Here is a 13,557-nt window from a genome sequence, read left to right as displayed (position 1 = left end):
TTATATATAATAATAATACTAATAATAATACATTTTATTTGTAATGCGCCTTTCTCAGACTCAAAGCGCTACAGCATGTACAGAACAAAATAATCAAAGATGTGAATAAAAATATATATAGAAGTATCAAAAAAAGAAAAAAATACATAAAAGAAAAAATACATAAGTAAAAAAATAATACAATTATAAATTCAAAACTTGACTAAAAAGATGTGTTTAGAAGTTTCTTAAAACAATCCACAGAAGCAGCATCCCTAATAGATGAGGGTAGTGTGTTCCATTACTTAGGCGCATTATAGGAAAAGGCCCTTCCCCCCATGGTTTTTAATTTACAACGAGGCTGACACAGAGAGAGAGAGCCAGCAGAGCGGAGAGAGCGAGCGGGAATGGATGGAGTAACCAAATCACAGATGTAATCTGGAGCCAACCCATGTACTGCTTTATAGGTTAAAATCAGAATTTTATAGTCAATACGTGGCTGAACTGGAAGCCAATGCAGTTGCTGGAGCACGGGTGTAATGTGATGGCATGAGGATGTATGAGTCAAAACACGTACGGTAGAGTTCTGTATATATTTCAACGTCCTAATAGAATTTGCTGGTAAACCCGCAAAAAGAGAGTTACAATAATCAAGCCTTGATGTGATGAAGGCATGGATAAGCCTCTCTGCATCAGGCCTAGAGAGAAATGGTCTAATACGTGCAATGTTCCTCAGATGGAAAAAAAGCAACCTTAGTTATGTTTTTAAAATGTGAATTAAAAGTTAGCTGGGCATCAAAAATCATGCCCAAGTTACACACCTGGACAGAAGAGGACAATTGGGTATTGTCTATTGAAATTTTTAAATCCTTACATTTATTGACATTAATTGGAGTACCAATTAATACGATTTCAGTTTTGGAGCAGTTTAGTTTTAGAAAGTTGAGTTTCATCCACGCTTTAATTTCCAACAAACAGTCAGAAAGTTTTGAAGAGGAAGAATTAAGATCAGGCTGAGAGCTGATATAAATCTGGGTGTCATCCGCGTAACAGTGAAAGCTCAGGCCATACTTCCGAATTATCTGCTCAGCATGTGCATTCTGAGATACTATTCTGTGCACTACAATTGTACATTCTGAGATTATATTTTTCTCACTACAATTATACAGAGTGGTTATCTGAGTTACCGTAGCCTTTCTTTCAGCTCGAACCAGTCTGGCCATTCTCCGTTGACCTCTATCACTGCCATTCACTGGTTGCACTGCTGCCACACGATTGCCTGGTTAGATAATCACACGAATACGTAGGAGTTCCAAATACAAATATTGATGAGTGTATTCTCAGTATATGTATATTTAATGCCTGATAAAGTGTTTTCTGTTGGAATATTCACTTGAGATAAGTCTCAAGGATTCAGAGGTTAAGCTCCAGTTGATTTAGTTGATTTTGCTAGCAAAGTGTGTAATTTAAGCCAAAATTGTAGCTAGGACTGTGGTGAGAAGTGGTGCAAAAACAGATGGTGTACTTTCTTTTGAAAAGGAGCAGTTTGCTAACAAAGACAGCAAGAACAGGGCAAAATAAGCTGATGTTTAGTTTTGACAGTCAAAAGAAAGCTGAACAGAAAAAAAACTCACTTAAACATTTGGGCTTGCCCAAGCCAAACTACCATTTATAGCAGATGGCACATTGAAAGTGAAATTCACCCCAAATCTTTTGCTTGCAAGAGACTTCATTAAATAACACTCTCTTAGTTCACACATTTGCTCTGGTAAAAACATTTATTTTATGGATCAGTGGAAAAAAATAAAAATAAGGATTTTTAAATGCTGTCACCTTGATGACCTCCTCCATTATTAACTGCCATTGAGAGTTTCATGAGATGTAAAAATGTGTCATTCAATGTCTTAGTGAATAGTTCTTTTCACTGGTCTGCAATTTCATGACTCATGTTTGAGGAGTTTTAGAGGCACCTGTTGGTTTTCTTCCTGTGCGAATATAATAGGTGTTTTCACACATTCAGCCTTTGCCACAAATGTACGTCCCAGTATTGAAACTCTGTGATAATTTACTCCCTCTCATGCAAACCTGTGATTTTTCAGTGTGTTCTTTTTCATGCTGGTGACTGTGGCTCTCAAGCTCAAATAATTCCCCCACTCCCAAACAAATAAAATAAAATAAAGCTGTAAAAGTATCATTAATGTAGTCAGTATGACTTGTGCTGTATATTTGAACTCCTCTGACGCCATACTTTTCGTGAGGAAATGACTGAAATTTAAGTCAGAATTCACTGTAAATCTCTGTCCCCCTGCCGCAGCTCTCAAATCTCATTTCATTTAAATGTGGTGTCAGAACACGGTTTGACAACTATGGCAACATTTAGAACCAATGATGTTTGACATCGCTAACCGGGCATCATGTTTAAATGAAACCAAAGGCATGAATGAGATTTGAAGTGTAAAATTTGTTTTATTTTTGCAGTGCAGCTCAGACAGACATTTATCTTAAAATCTTTGAGTAAGAAACTTGTTCACTTGCCTAATTAGTCTCTCTCTCTCTCTCTCTCTCTCCATGCAGAAGAGACATCTATTCATACCCTTACTACCCGTAAGTCATGCATTGTTTTCACATTACCCCCCCCCACCTTTATTGTTTAGCTTTGTTCTCATGTAGATTAGCCAAACTCTCTCTGTTCCATCTTTCATTTATCCATAATTTGGAATAATATATTTTTTTTTTATGTATAAAGACCCGATTATACTGTGTAAACTTTTTTTTAAATTGAGATATTATAACACCAGACCACAAATTTGTTTGCAAATTACACATTAGTAACTGTACAGGAGCGGTGGCGCTGGCCTCGTTGAACGCCCCTACATGGAGACGGTTTGGGCGTGTTTTATGCAAATGACTATCTTTGTGCAAGTTTGAATAATCGTGATTCATTAGCATAAGATCAAAATAATGTGTGTAATCACCTGTTGTGAATCGGTTGGAAATGTTCTTGAAAACTTTTCCTTTGCATTTGCATAAGTACACAGAATCAGTTCAATTACAAGTGAATGAAGCCCCATTGTTTGTAAAATAGTATACAGTATAATTGTGCTACCTTGCGGCCCCCGTGTCCTCGGACCCCATTTTGAAAACCTCCAGTCTACCCCACAAACTCATCTGAATCTCCTCCTCTCTTTACATCTCTTTAAATCTCTGCAGCAGGAAAAAGGTAAACATAAACAAGGCGGTCATGACATATCGTCAGGACAAGATTCATAAGCTGGGTTCATTGGACTGCAGCACGACCGAGCGCAGTACACTGCAACAGGATGACCGCACTGCACACACCTTCATGGATTCACACAACTGCACTGCTAGGAGTGAGTATTGAAATACATACTGTACCTCATGAACAGAGACACCTGTGGCCATTTTAAGTATTTTTTTGTTTTGGTTTTTGCAACAGGGAACCCACACACTTTCAGTGTTTGTGATGTAGCCAAAGGCCATATCTGCTTGTGCACACACATACGATTTCATAACAGAGCGACTGATTATTTAGCATAATTAAAGCTCAGGTTGAATGACTCACTGTGTCACACCCCACAGGGTGTGTGGCACTCCCCCCAGTAGCGATGAGCCTGTGCAGCACTCATTTGAATATCGTGCTGTGCCCATCAGAGCGGGTCTGTCTTCTTTGAGCATAAACATTTATCAAGAATACCTTCTGCCCACTTTGAAAGTGTGATGTGTTGGGGGGAATGTAACATGTTTGAGCATGCTTTAAAGATGTACACATATATACACAGCAGAGTTAAAGTCAAGACCAGTTTCCAAGTCTGGTCTTAATACCTTATCAATACCAGACTTCCTAAGACCCAGAACAATACCAAACAACCTAAGATCTAAACATAGACCAAAAACAGTTCCCAATACCTAAACCCAGACCAAGACGAGTCCCCCTAATATAATATCCCAGACCAGTCCCAGACTCCCTAAGATTCAAAACAATATTAGACCACCTAATTCTCAGTTCAAGACCAAAACAAGACCTCCAATTCCTAAACCCACAGTAATACTAGACTCCCTAATAGCCTGACCAAGACAAATCTCCCAATATCTTATCCCAGTCCAATACCAGACTCCCTAAAATTCAGAACAGTGACATATCTAGGCTCAGTCCCAGACCAAGACCAGCCCCTCTAAATCCAGACCAATGCCAGACTTTGTAAGACCAAGACCAATACCAGATCACCTACGACCTTTCTTGGTCCCAGACCAAGACCAGACCCCTCATACCTAAACCCAGACAATAAGTCTCCCTAAAACCCAGAACTATACCATACCACCTAAGAACCAAAACCAAAAGCGCTCCCTAGTACATAATTCCAGATAAATACAAGACTCCCTAAGACCCAGACCAATACCAGACCACCTAAGACACAGTCTCAGACCCTAATACCAAATCCCAGACAGTATCAGACTTAATAAGATTAAGAACAATACCAGACCACCTATGACTCAGTCCCAGACCAAGACCAGACCTCCAATACCTTAATGGTGTCATCTGCAAACTTCAGGAGCTTGACAGTGAGGAATTTTGCAGTGCAATCATTCGTGTACAGGGAGAAGAGTAGTGGAGAGAGAACGCATTCCTGAGGTGCACCAGTGCTAACAGTGAGGGTCCCGGATGTGAGTTTCCCAGTCTCACTAGCTGCTGCCTATCTGTCAGAAAGCTGGTGATCCATCAAACATGACCCAGAACAATATCATATCATCTAAGACCTTAACCTAGACTAAGACCTGACATCAATACCTAAACCCAGACCATTAATATACCCCTTAAGACCTATATCAAGACCAATACCAGACCACCCAAGACCCAGTCCAAGACCAGACCACCTTGCAAATTATCCATAGTAAGAAAGAGTCTGTGGAGAGCTGTGGTTGAGGTAATTATCACTATGCATGTTAAAAGAAATATGCTCTTGTCTAAAACCATCAGTCAAGAACCAGAACCAGAAGAAAGAATCAGACCAATACTTTAGTATTTGAGACACATGAACATACCAATATGTAAAGATTTTAGTTTGAATTGGTCCAGAAATTAAGTGAGCAATCTTCTATTGAAATTATATGTGGTGTATATTCTCGACACCATAACAAGCACTTGACACTACATATATCTTAGTCATTGTTTTGCAGATGGATAACTAAAATCTCTCTGCACATATTAAAGATCGTCCCACTCATTTGTGAGTCTGGAGTGAGTGTCCTTTTTTTATCTCCAGGAACAGATGTGTGTTTCACAGTGATATCACTGGCTCTGCATGTGTGTGTGTGTGTGTGTGTGTGTGTGTGTGAACTCATGTCATGTACTATGATGAATATTGTTGGTTTTGACTATTCTATTCATTTTTATGTTATTCTATGCTGGTCTGCTTTGTACTGTTGTATTCTATTGTGTTATTTTTTTTATCTCTTCTGTTCTGTCCTATTCTATTCTTATCTGCTGTGTTCTATGTGTGTTCTAACATTCTAGTCTAGTGAGTTCTACGTGTACATCTATCATCTACTTACAGTGTTCTTATTACGGGACAATCTCTGAACAATCTGGAGTTCAGTGCCTTGCTCAGTTCATAATGGTGATAGTTATGTTTCTGCCTTCTGATTACAGCCTTGTGCATTAGCCACTACTACTCTATTCCACTGTTCTATTCCTCAGCTAAATATACAAGCCTATCAAATATCCTACTAAGGCTGTGCTATATTTGTAATGATAGGGGCTACTGTATATTGTCTACAAGGAACCAACACACAGATCAATATGTGTTGTTCGCCTCATATCACTAACTGGAACACAAACTGAGTGTCATGAGAATACCACAGAGCAGAGAATATTTCAGCCAGTGAGTGTGTGGAGAAAATACACAGAAACACATCAAGAGAACTCTTGACAGCCTGTAGCTAACCAGGTAGGAACTTCATTAAAACAGCCAAAAGCCTAGTGACAACACTGGAAAAAATGGATGTTGGGACAAGACCATGCAGATGGGCTGGGAACCAAAAGACTGCAGGTTAGAAGCCTGCAAGGGATTAACATTACCTATTGTATTCATGAGCAAAGCACCTCCTGTAGCTACTGTAATTGAAATAGAATAGTTTTTTGGAAATGTCATGTTAAAGTCGTGGAAACAAATTCCATTTACTTTTATAGTGAGGCAATAAAGATTCCATTCTACATGGCCGAATTGTCTTCAAAACCCTCTGACATAGAATTGTACATTTCAAGAACTCTAAACCTGAACACAAAATAAGCAAATAAGCAATTATTTGTGCCTGCATCTTGGGGAAAAGCACCAACCTTTCAAGCTCAGCAGTGGATGGATCCATGGTGTAAATGGTTCAAGAGTGGAATTTGGAGGTTAAAACAACCATCCCTCAATGGAGAAAGGGGCTCCAACACTGCTTACAACACCCTTCTAACATCTCTACCACTGAAGCTTTGATCCAACACACTCGCACAGCAATCACAGGTTGTGATTCACAGAATCAGGAAGACAACTACCTCAGTGGTTACGATTCATAGTCACTGAAGCAACTCTCTCTGCAATTTACAACTTGCATGAAGACAAGCTTAAACATGATGTTCCTTTCATCTGACAACTCAAGATATCACTTTACACTGTTACAGTGTGTCCAGTTGTAACAAGTGTCATTCTGTCAAGATCCAAAATGATCACTTTCTGAATTAGAATAAAAAAATGGCATGGCCAAGTAAATAAAACTGAGTTACTTGCTAGTTGGCTGGTAACTGTATGAGGAACTACAACATTACTGGGATAAAGTCGAACAGATGGTATGTTTATATTTCTCTCTGTTCTTCTTTCTCTTGCTATTCAGATGAGCAGCGCAGCACAGTAAACGAGTCCAGCAGCCTATTGGGTGGTTCTCCCCGAAAACTTTGCAGGAGGAAGAGTTCTCCGTATCACACTGGACAGCTCCACCCGGCTGTGAGAGTGGCTGACTTGCTCCAGCACATTAACCAGATGAAGACTGGAGAAGCATATGGCTTCAAACAGGAGTATGAGGTGAGGAGCCAGTGGAGGACTTGTTGGGTCAGCTTAGCCTTAACGTTGTAGAGTTTTTGAGAAGCAATTCAGCAGGTATTTGTCGGATTTTGGATTAGATTTCAAAAATGGCATGGAATAATGGAAAACAAACTACATGTGTGAAAGGAAATGAGACAGATATGTATTTCAGTAGTTGGTACCAATACCAGTGAAATTTCATGATTCTTGATGAACCAGTTTTGCTTTGTTTCAGGTTCTCAAGTAATTATTCTGTTGCAAAAAAAAACCAGTGAGACATTTCAAAAGCATTAGTCTGATGCACATAAAAATATATTAATGTTTATAATTATTTTAATTATTATGTATTTGTCACATTCATTGTCAACGTGTTTCCAAAGACTCATATCATAAGTGGTTTTCGTCCTCTGTCTTCTGTTTCCCCTAGACTACTTTTCCCAGTAGGTATGCCCTCATCACTGCCAACTGTTCCCCATCATTCTCACCTGTTGTCGATTTTATCATCAGCCCTTTAGTGTATGAATAACCTGTAGTTTAGTTCCATCATTGTCAGTTCTTGTTCATTGTTAGTTGTTACACTGTTTGTGTAAACTCAAACAACAGTCTTGTTTTGTAGCCTAAGTCATTGTCTTCTCTGTATCCTCACCTTCTTGTCATTGTCAGTTAAATAAGTGCTGCTTTTGATCCCGCACTATCGCCTCTTCCTTACAACATGTGACCGAAGAACTGACCCACAAATGGACATCACAAGTTTCTCTTGACTGGTCCTTTCTTGAAACTATTCAAACCAGAACTTCCTCTCCTGTAATACACCATCAAGTTCTGTCAACTCGTGCCATCCACCACTATCTCGAACCCCTACCTCAGTGCCATCTACAGAATGGGCTTGAAATTTCTTCGTCCCACTGCTCTGAATCTTCCCTTCCTGGAATATGTCTGAGCTATGCTTTCCATCCATTATCACTCGCTATCATCCAACTCCCAGGTAACACCTCTTCATACTTTCCCCTAAATACATTTTCGAGGGGGGCTCACCATCTCCAAGCTCAGGTGGTCGATTCCCCAACGCAGTCAGCAGAAGCGACCACAGAGGTGGCATTTCCCTTGTATGCTAGTTAACGAGCCAGTGCCCATGCCTGCCACGTATAATGAGCCAGTGCCCTTGCCTGCCACGTATAATGAGCCAGTGCCCTTGCCTGCCACAGATAATGAGCCAGTGCCCTTACATGCCATGGTAAACGAGCCTGTGCCCATGCCTGCCACAGTTAATGAGCCAGTACCCATGCCTGCCATTGTTAACAAGTCAGCACCAATGTCTGTTGCCTTGACCGTCCCAGAGCCGATGCCTGTAGCCTTGACCATCCAAGAGCCGATGCCTGTAACCTCAATGGCCCCTGAGTCGATGCCTGTAGCCACGATCATCCCAGAGCCGATGCCTGTAGCCTCGACAGTCCCAGAGCCAATGTCTGTAGCCTCAACCATCCCAGAGCCAATGCCTGTAGCCTCGACCGTCCCAGAGCCAATGCCTGTAGCCTCAACCGTCCCAGAGCCGATGCCTATAATCTCAATGGCCCCTGAGTCGATGCCTGTAGCCACGATCGTCCCAAAGCCAATGCCTGTAGCCTCGACCGTCCCAGAGCCAATGCCTGTAGCCTCAACCGTCCCAGAGCCGATGCCTATAATCTCAATGGCCCCTGAGTCGATGCCTGTAGCCACGATCGTCCCAGAGCCAATGCCTGTAGCCTCGACCGTTCTTGTAACAATGCTCCCAGCTGTACGGAAAAGGAGAAGTAAAAGGACACCTTCTCCCCAATCTCTGCACATGCTGAAGACCACAGAGGTCGTTCCCCAGTCTCTGCCCATGTTCACGACCACAGAGGTCGTTCCCAGTCTCTGCCCATGTTCATGATCAAGGAGGTCGTTCCCCAGTCTCTGCCTGTGTTCATGACCACGGAGGTCGTTGCTCAGTCTCTGCCTGTTCTCACGACCATAGAGGTTGTTCCCCAGTCTCTGGCCATGCTCCCATCCACGGAGGTCGTTCCCCAGTCTCAGCCCATGTTCACGACCATAGAGATTGTTCCCCAGTCTCTGGCCATGCTCCCATCCACGGAGGTCATTCCCCAGTCTCAGCCCATGTTCACGATCATGGAGGTCATTCCCTAGTCTCTGCCCATGCTCACAAACATGGAGGTCTTCCCCAGTCTCTGCCCATGTTCACGACCACAGAGGTCGTTCCCCGGTTTCTACCTGTGCTCTCAACCATGGGACTCGTTTCCCAGTAATCCATGGCTCTTAGTTCCGAGACTTCCTCTGTCTCATCCCTTGAGCCTCTCTCGACTCTGCCTTCCATGGCTTTGCCCCTCAAGCCTTCCACAGCTATGCTTTCCAAGGCTTCGACCCTTGAGCCTCCCACGGCTCAGCCCTTTAGTTTATAAATACCCTCTAGTTTAGTTCCATCATTGTCAGTTCTTGTTTGTTGTTAGTTGTTACACTGTTTTTATAAACTCAAACTACTGTCTTGTTTTGTAGCCCAAGTCATTGTCTACTGTGTATCCTCACCTTCTTGTCATTGTCAATTAAAGGATTGCTGCACTTTGATCCCACTGTCTCATCTATACTAAATGTGACAGTATTATTTATGTATATACTGAATTATCGTTATTTTGCGGCATTTCTCAGAAAATATTGAAATATGCGAGTAATTATTCGGCATGTCATGTAATTATTTCAGTTCAGAATTGTAATTGATTGACTTGATAACAGAATTATACAAGTTTATTTTTGTTATTATTGTTTAAAAAAGGAAAACATTTAGTTTGGATTTATTTCACATTTGTACATTCTGTATAATATCCCATTCAATATCAGGGAAAAATGTCCTGTGACTTATTTAATTGTTTTTTAATCACTTTTGGGAATCGCTATCTTCAAAGTCTTGTGTGGGAGAAAGAGAAACAGTTCAAGATGAAGAGAGAAATATTGATTATGTGATATAGTTCAGGAAGAATGAAAGAACCACAAACTTTGATGTAAATTCCATGCTGTGTACCAGCTGAGCCTAGGGTGATCTTTAAGGAACACAGTACACATAGTATATATATATAAGTCAGCAAAAAAGTTACGTCCCTTTTTCAGGTCACTGTATTTTAAAGATAATTTCCTAAAAATCCAAACAACTTTACAGATATTTCTTGTAAACGGTTTAAAAAATGTTTTCCATGCTTGTTCAATGAACCATAAACAATTCATGAATATGAACCTGTGGAACGGTCATAAAGCCACAAACAGCTTACAGACGGTCATAGTTATAAAAACATAGGACACTAAAGAGACCTTTCTATTGACTCTGAAAAACACCAAAAGAAAGATACCCAGGGTCTCTACTCATCTGCGTGAACGTGCCTTAGGCATGCTGCATGGAGGCATGAGGACTGCAGATGTGGCCAGGGCAATAAATTGCAATGTCCGTACTGTGAGATGCATAGACAGCGCCACAGGGAGACAGGAAGGACAGCTGATCATCCTCACAGTGGCAGACCATGTGTAACAACACCTGCACAGGATCAGTACATCCGAATATCACACCTGCGGTACAGGTACAGGATGGCAACAACAACAACTTCCCGAGTTATACCAAGAACGCACAATCCCTCCATCAGTGCTCAGACTGTCCGCAATAGGCTGAGAGAGGCTGAACTGAGAAGTTGCACAAAGCCAACTTCGTTGGACCAGACAGGACTGGCAAAAAGTGCTCTTCACTGACGAGTCATGGTTGTGTCTCACCAAGGTTGATGTTCAGACTCGTGTTTATCGTCGAAGGAATGAGTGTTACACTAAGGCCTGTACTCTGGAGCGGAATCGATTTGGAGGTGGAGGGTCCGTCATGGTCTGGGGTGATGTGTCACAGCATCATCGGACTGAGCTTGTGGTCATTGCAGGCAATCTCAATGCTGTGTGTTACAGGGAAGACATCCTCCTCCCTCGTGTGGTACACTTCCTGCAGGCTCATCCTGACATTACCTTCCAGTATGACAATGCCACCAGCCATACTGCTCGCTCTGTGCATGATTTCCTGCAAGACAGGAAGGTCAGATCTCAATCCCATTGAGCACATCTGGGATCTATTGTATCGGAAGGTGAGTGCAAGTGCCTTGGTGCAAGAGTGGGGTAACATCTCATAGAAAGAACTGGCAAATCTGGTGCAGTCCATGAGGAGGAGATGCACTGCAGTACTTAATGCAGCTGGTGACCACACCAGATACTGACTGTTACTTTTGATTTTGACCCCCCTTGTTCAGGGACACATTATTCCATATGTCTGTGAAACATGTTCAGTTTATGTCTTAGAATCTTTTTATGTTAATGAAAATATTTTATTTTATTATATATATAGATAGAGAGAGAGAGAGAGAGAGAAAAATTATCTTCTTATAATTGTTAAAACATTACATTTTTAATAATAATAATAATAATAAAAGAAATTGAAAACATCATCTTAAAAAGGTATTCAAACCTTAAATTATTATCAAAACTTATACACGAAATCCCTTTATAACACCAAATAACCTCAAAAGTAATAAGATCGTTCATAGTTTTATAATATCGAAAGTCAATTTACATTTACATTTACATTTATGCATTTGGCAGGCTTTATCCAAAGCTTACAGTACTTATTACAGGACAATCTGAACAACCTGGAGTTAAGTGCCTTGCTCAAGGACACAATGGTGGTGGCTGTGGTTCAACCAATGACCTTCCGATTAACAGCCCTGTGCTTTAGCCACTACGCCACCACCACTCTTTAAACTCCTAGAGTTTACAAGTGTAACGTTGTGTTCTTGGAGAGATGACGCATGTGTAGCGACTGGGGGAATCAATGAAGGAATCATTAACTCGGCAGGTTCCGAACAAACAAGAACTTACTGTTGAAACTCCCCTAATTACTGAAATAGCGCCAACTAGTCTCCACAAGCACAATAAATGTATTGACAAAGAGACAATGAACTATTGACAGAGAACCGCATGTGACATCCGCATGCTCACCACGTGCTTATCGTGTGGACAGGAAGGGGGGAACTTTGAACGCAACAATGTGTGTGTGTGTGTTTTTCAGTTAAACACAGAGAGGAGAATGATGCGGGCATGATTAAACAAAGGTTATGAGCTTGAAGCACTGTCAACCTAAAAGTGTGCATTGAATAATTCCGGTCAGAATAGGACATGACATGCGAAACGGCATTTGCTTCACTAGTTGCTGGCTTGTTTGGATGCGGATAAAGTGATGGCTTGAATTGACATCTCTACTGTAATTGAAAGAGTCTTAACACATTTAAGCATATTTTCAAAAGGCATCAGTGTACGAGTAATATGATTTTAGCGGAGAAACCCTAATTTCAGTATTAAAGTGTAAGTCTGTTTTGATGAAGGTATCTCAACTCAGCGGCATGTAAACTGTACCAGAACTGATTGCTTAACCTGTTTCTGATGAAGAAATCTCAGTACAGTGTTATATAAATGTAGATTTGGGCGATGCTCCCCTTTTCACAGTATAAAGGCCTTACAAATTATAGTTAGATTGATGTCCTTCATCTAAACTTTATCTGTGCATCTAAAAGGCTTAGCTTCCTGGTGATCAAAACTGTGTTTCACTCACTGAAACTCTGAAGTGCATTGGTTCCCATGACAACGACTTGTCACAGGAAGTGCTCACTCCAGATAGCACATGTGTTTCCTTCCGACGCCATTTTGTAAACAAACCAGCCTAGGTGGCTAAGCTAACCCAACTTAGCAGCCCCTTAGCTTAGGCTAAGCTAACTAATAGCTTCAACAGTTAGCTGCTAGCATAATTTACATGAAGCCTTTATCTACAGCTTGTTTGCATGCAGAGTGAAGTGATCTAAACCATTTTCCTTTCTCTTTCCTTAACTTTAATTCTTCTCATCTAACTTCACCTGCACCTTTCAGGTGCATCCCTTACTGAACACTGTTCAGCTAAATTTGCAGTTACTTTGTTAATTAAATCTAAAACTTAATTACATGTAAACTGTTTAGATAGAGAATAATTTGTATAGTTATTGGGAACTTTCAATGGCACGTTGACTAAACTTTATAGAGGGACAAACACATTGTGTGGTCTTGAACACGCAACAGCTGTGACCAACTATAGAATGATGCCCAAAGCAAATCTAATTGTTGATCATAAGTGCTATTGATTATTCCCAATACAAGGTTATTCTGCTAATTTAATCACTTCTTCAAGTCTTTTTATTATTTTTACTAATAATAGAAGTCAGCTATTCATTTTCCCATTTAACCCTCTTGGTCTAGAGTAGTTTATTTCCCCATAAAACTGCAAAAGTAACTAGACATACTTTTCTTCTCGATTTTGTGTTTATTTGCAACAAGTTGCTTAAATTTTATGAGCCAGCTACACTAGTAATCTAGACGATTTCTATGGCATAAGTTTGAGCACCACTAATAGACACAATCTAATAGG

General features: G+C 40.7%; 1 protein-coding gene across 3 annotated transcripts in view; it reads left to right on the top strand.

Moving 5' to 3' along the window:
* The window catches only part of LOC127650135 (receptor-type tyrosine-protein phosphatase U-like), a 298,945-nt gene that overhangs the window by 232,739 nt on the left and 52,649 nt on the right, over positions 1-13,557 (top strand). For all 3 annotated transcript variants that reach the window (XM_052135337.1, XM_052135338.1, XM_052135336.1), the window contains exons 15-17: positions 2,554-2,583; positions 3,190-3,350; positions 6,874-7,061. In XM_052135337.1, coding sequence (XP_051991297.1) covers positions 2,554-2,583; positions 3,190-3,350; positions 6,874-7,061 — 379 coding nt within the window. The remainder of the gene's footprint in view (positions 1-2,553; positions 2,584-3,189; positions 3,351-6,873; positions 7,062-13,557) is intronic.

This window comes from Xyrauchen texanus, chromosome 10 (genome assembly GCF_025860055.1).
Source record: "Xyrauchen texanus isolate HMW12.3.18 chromosome 10, RBS_HiC_50CHRs, whole genome shotgun sequence".
Taxonomy (NCBI): Eukaryota; Metazoa; Chordata; class Actinopteri; order Cypriniformes; family Catostomidae; genus Xyrauchen; species Xyrauchen texanus.
The sequence above is the reverse complement of the archived record's forward strand: the minus strand, read 5'-3'. Positions and strand labels throughout refer to the sequence as shown.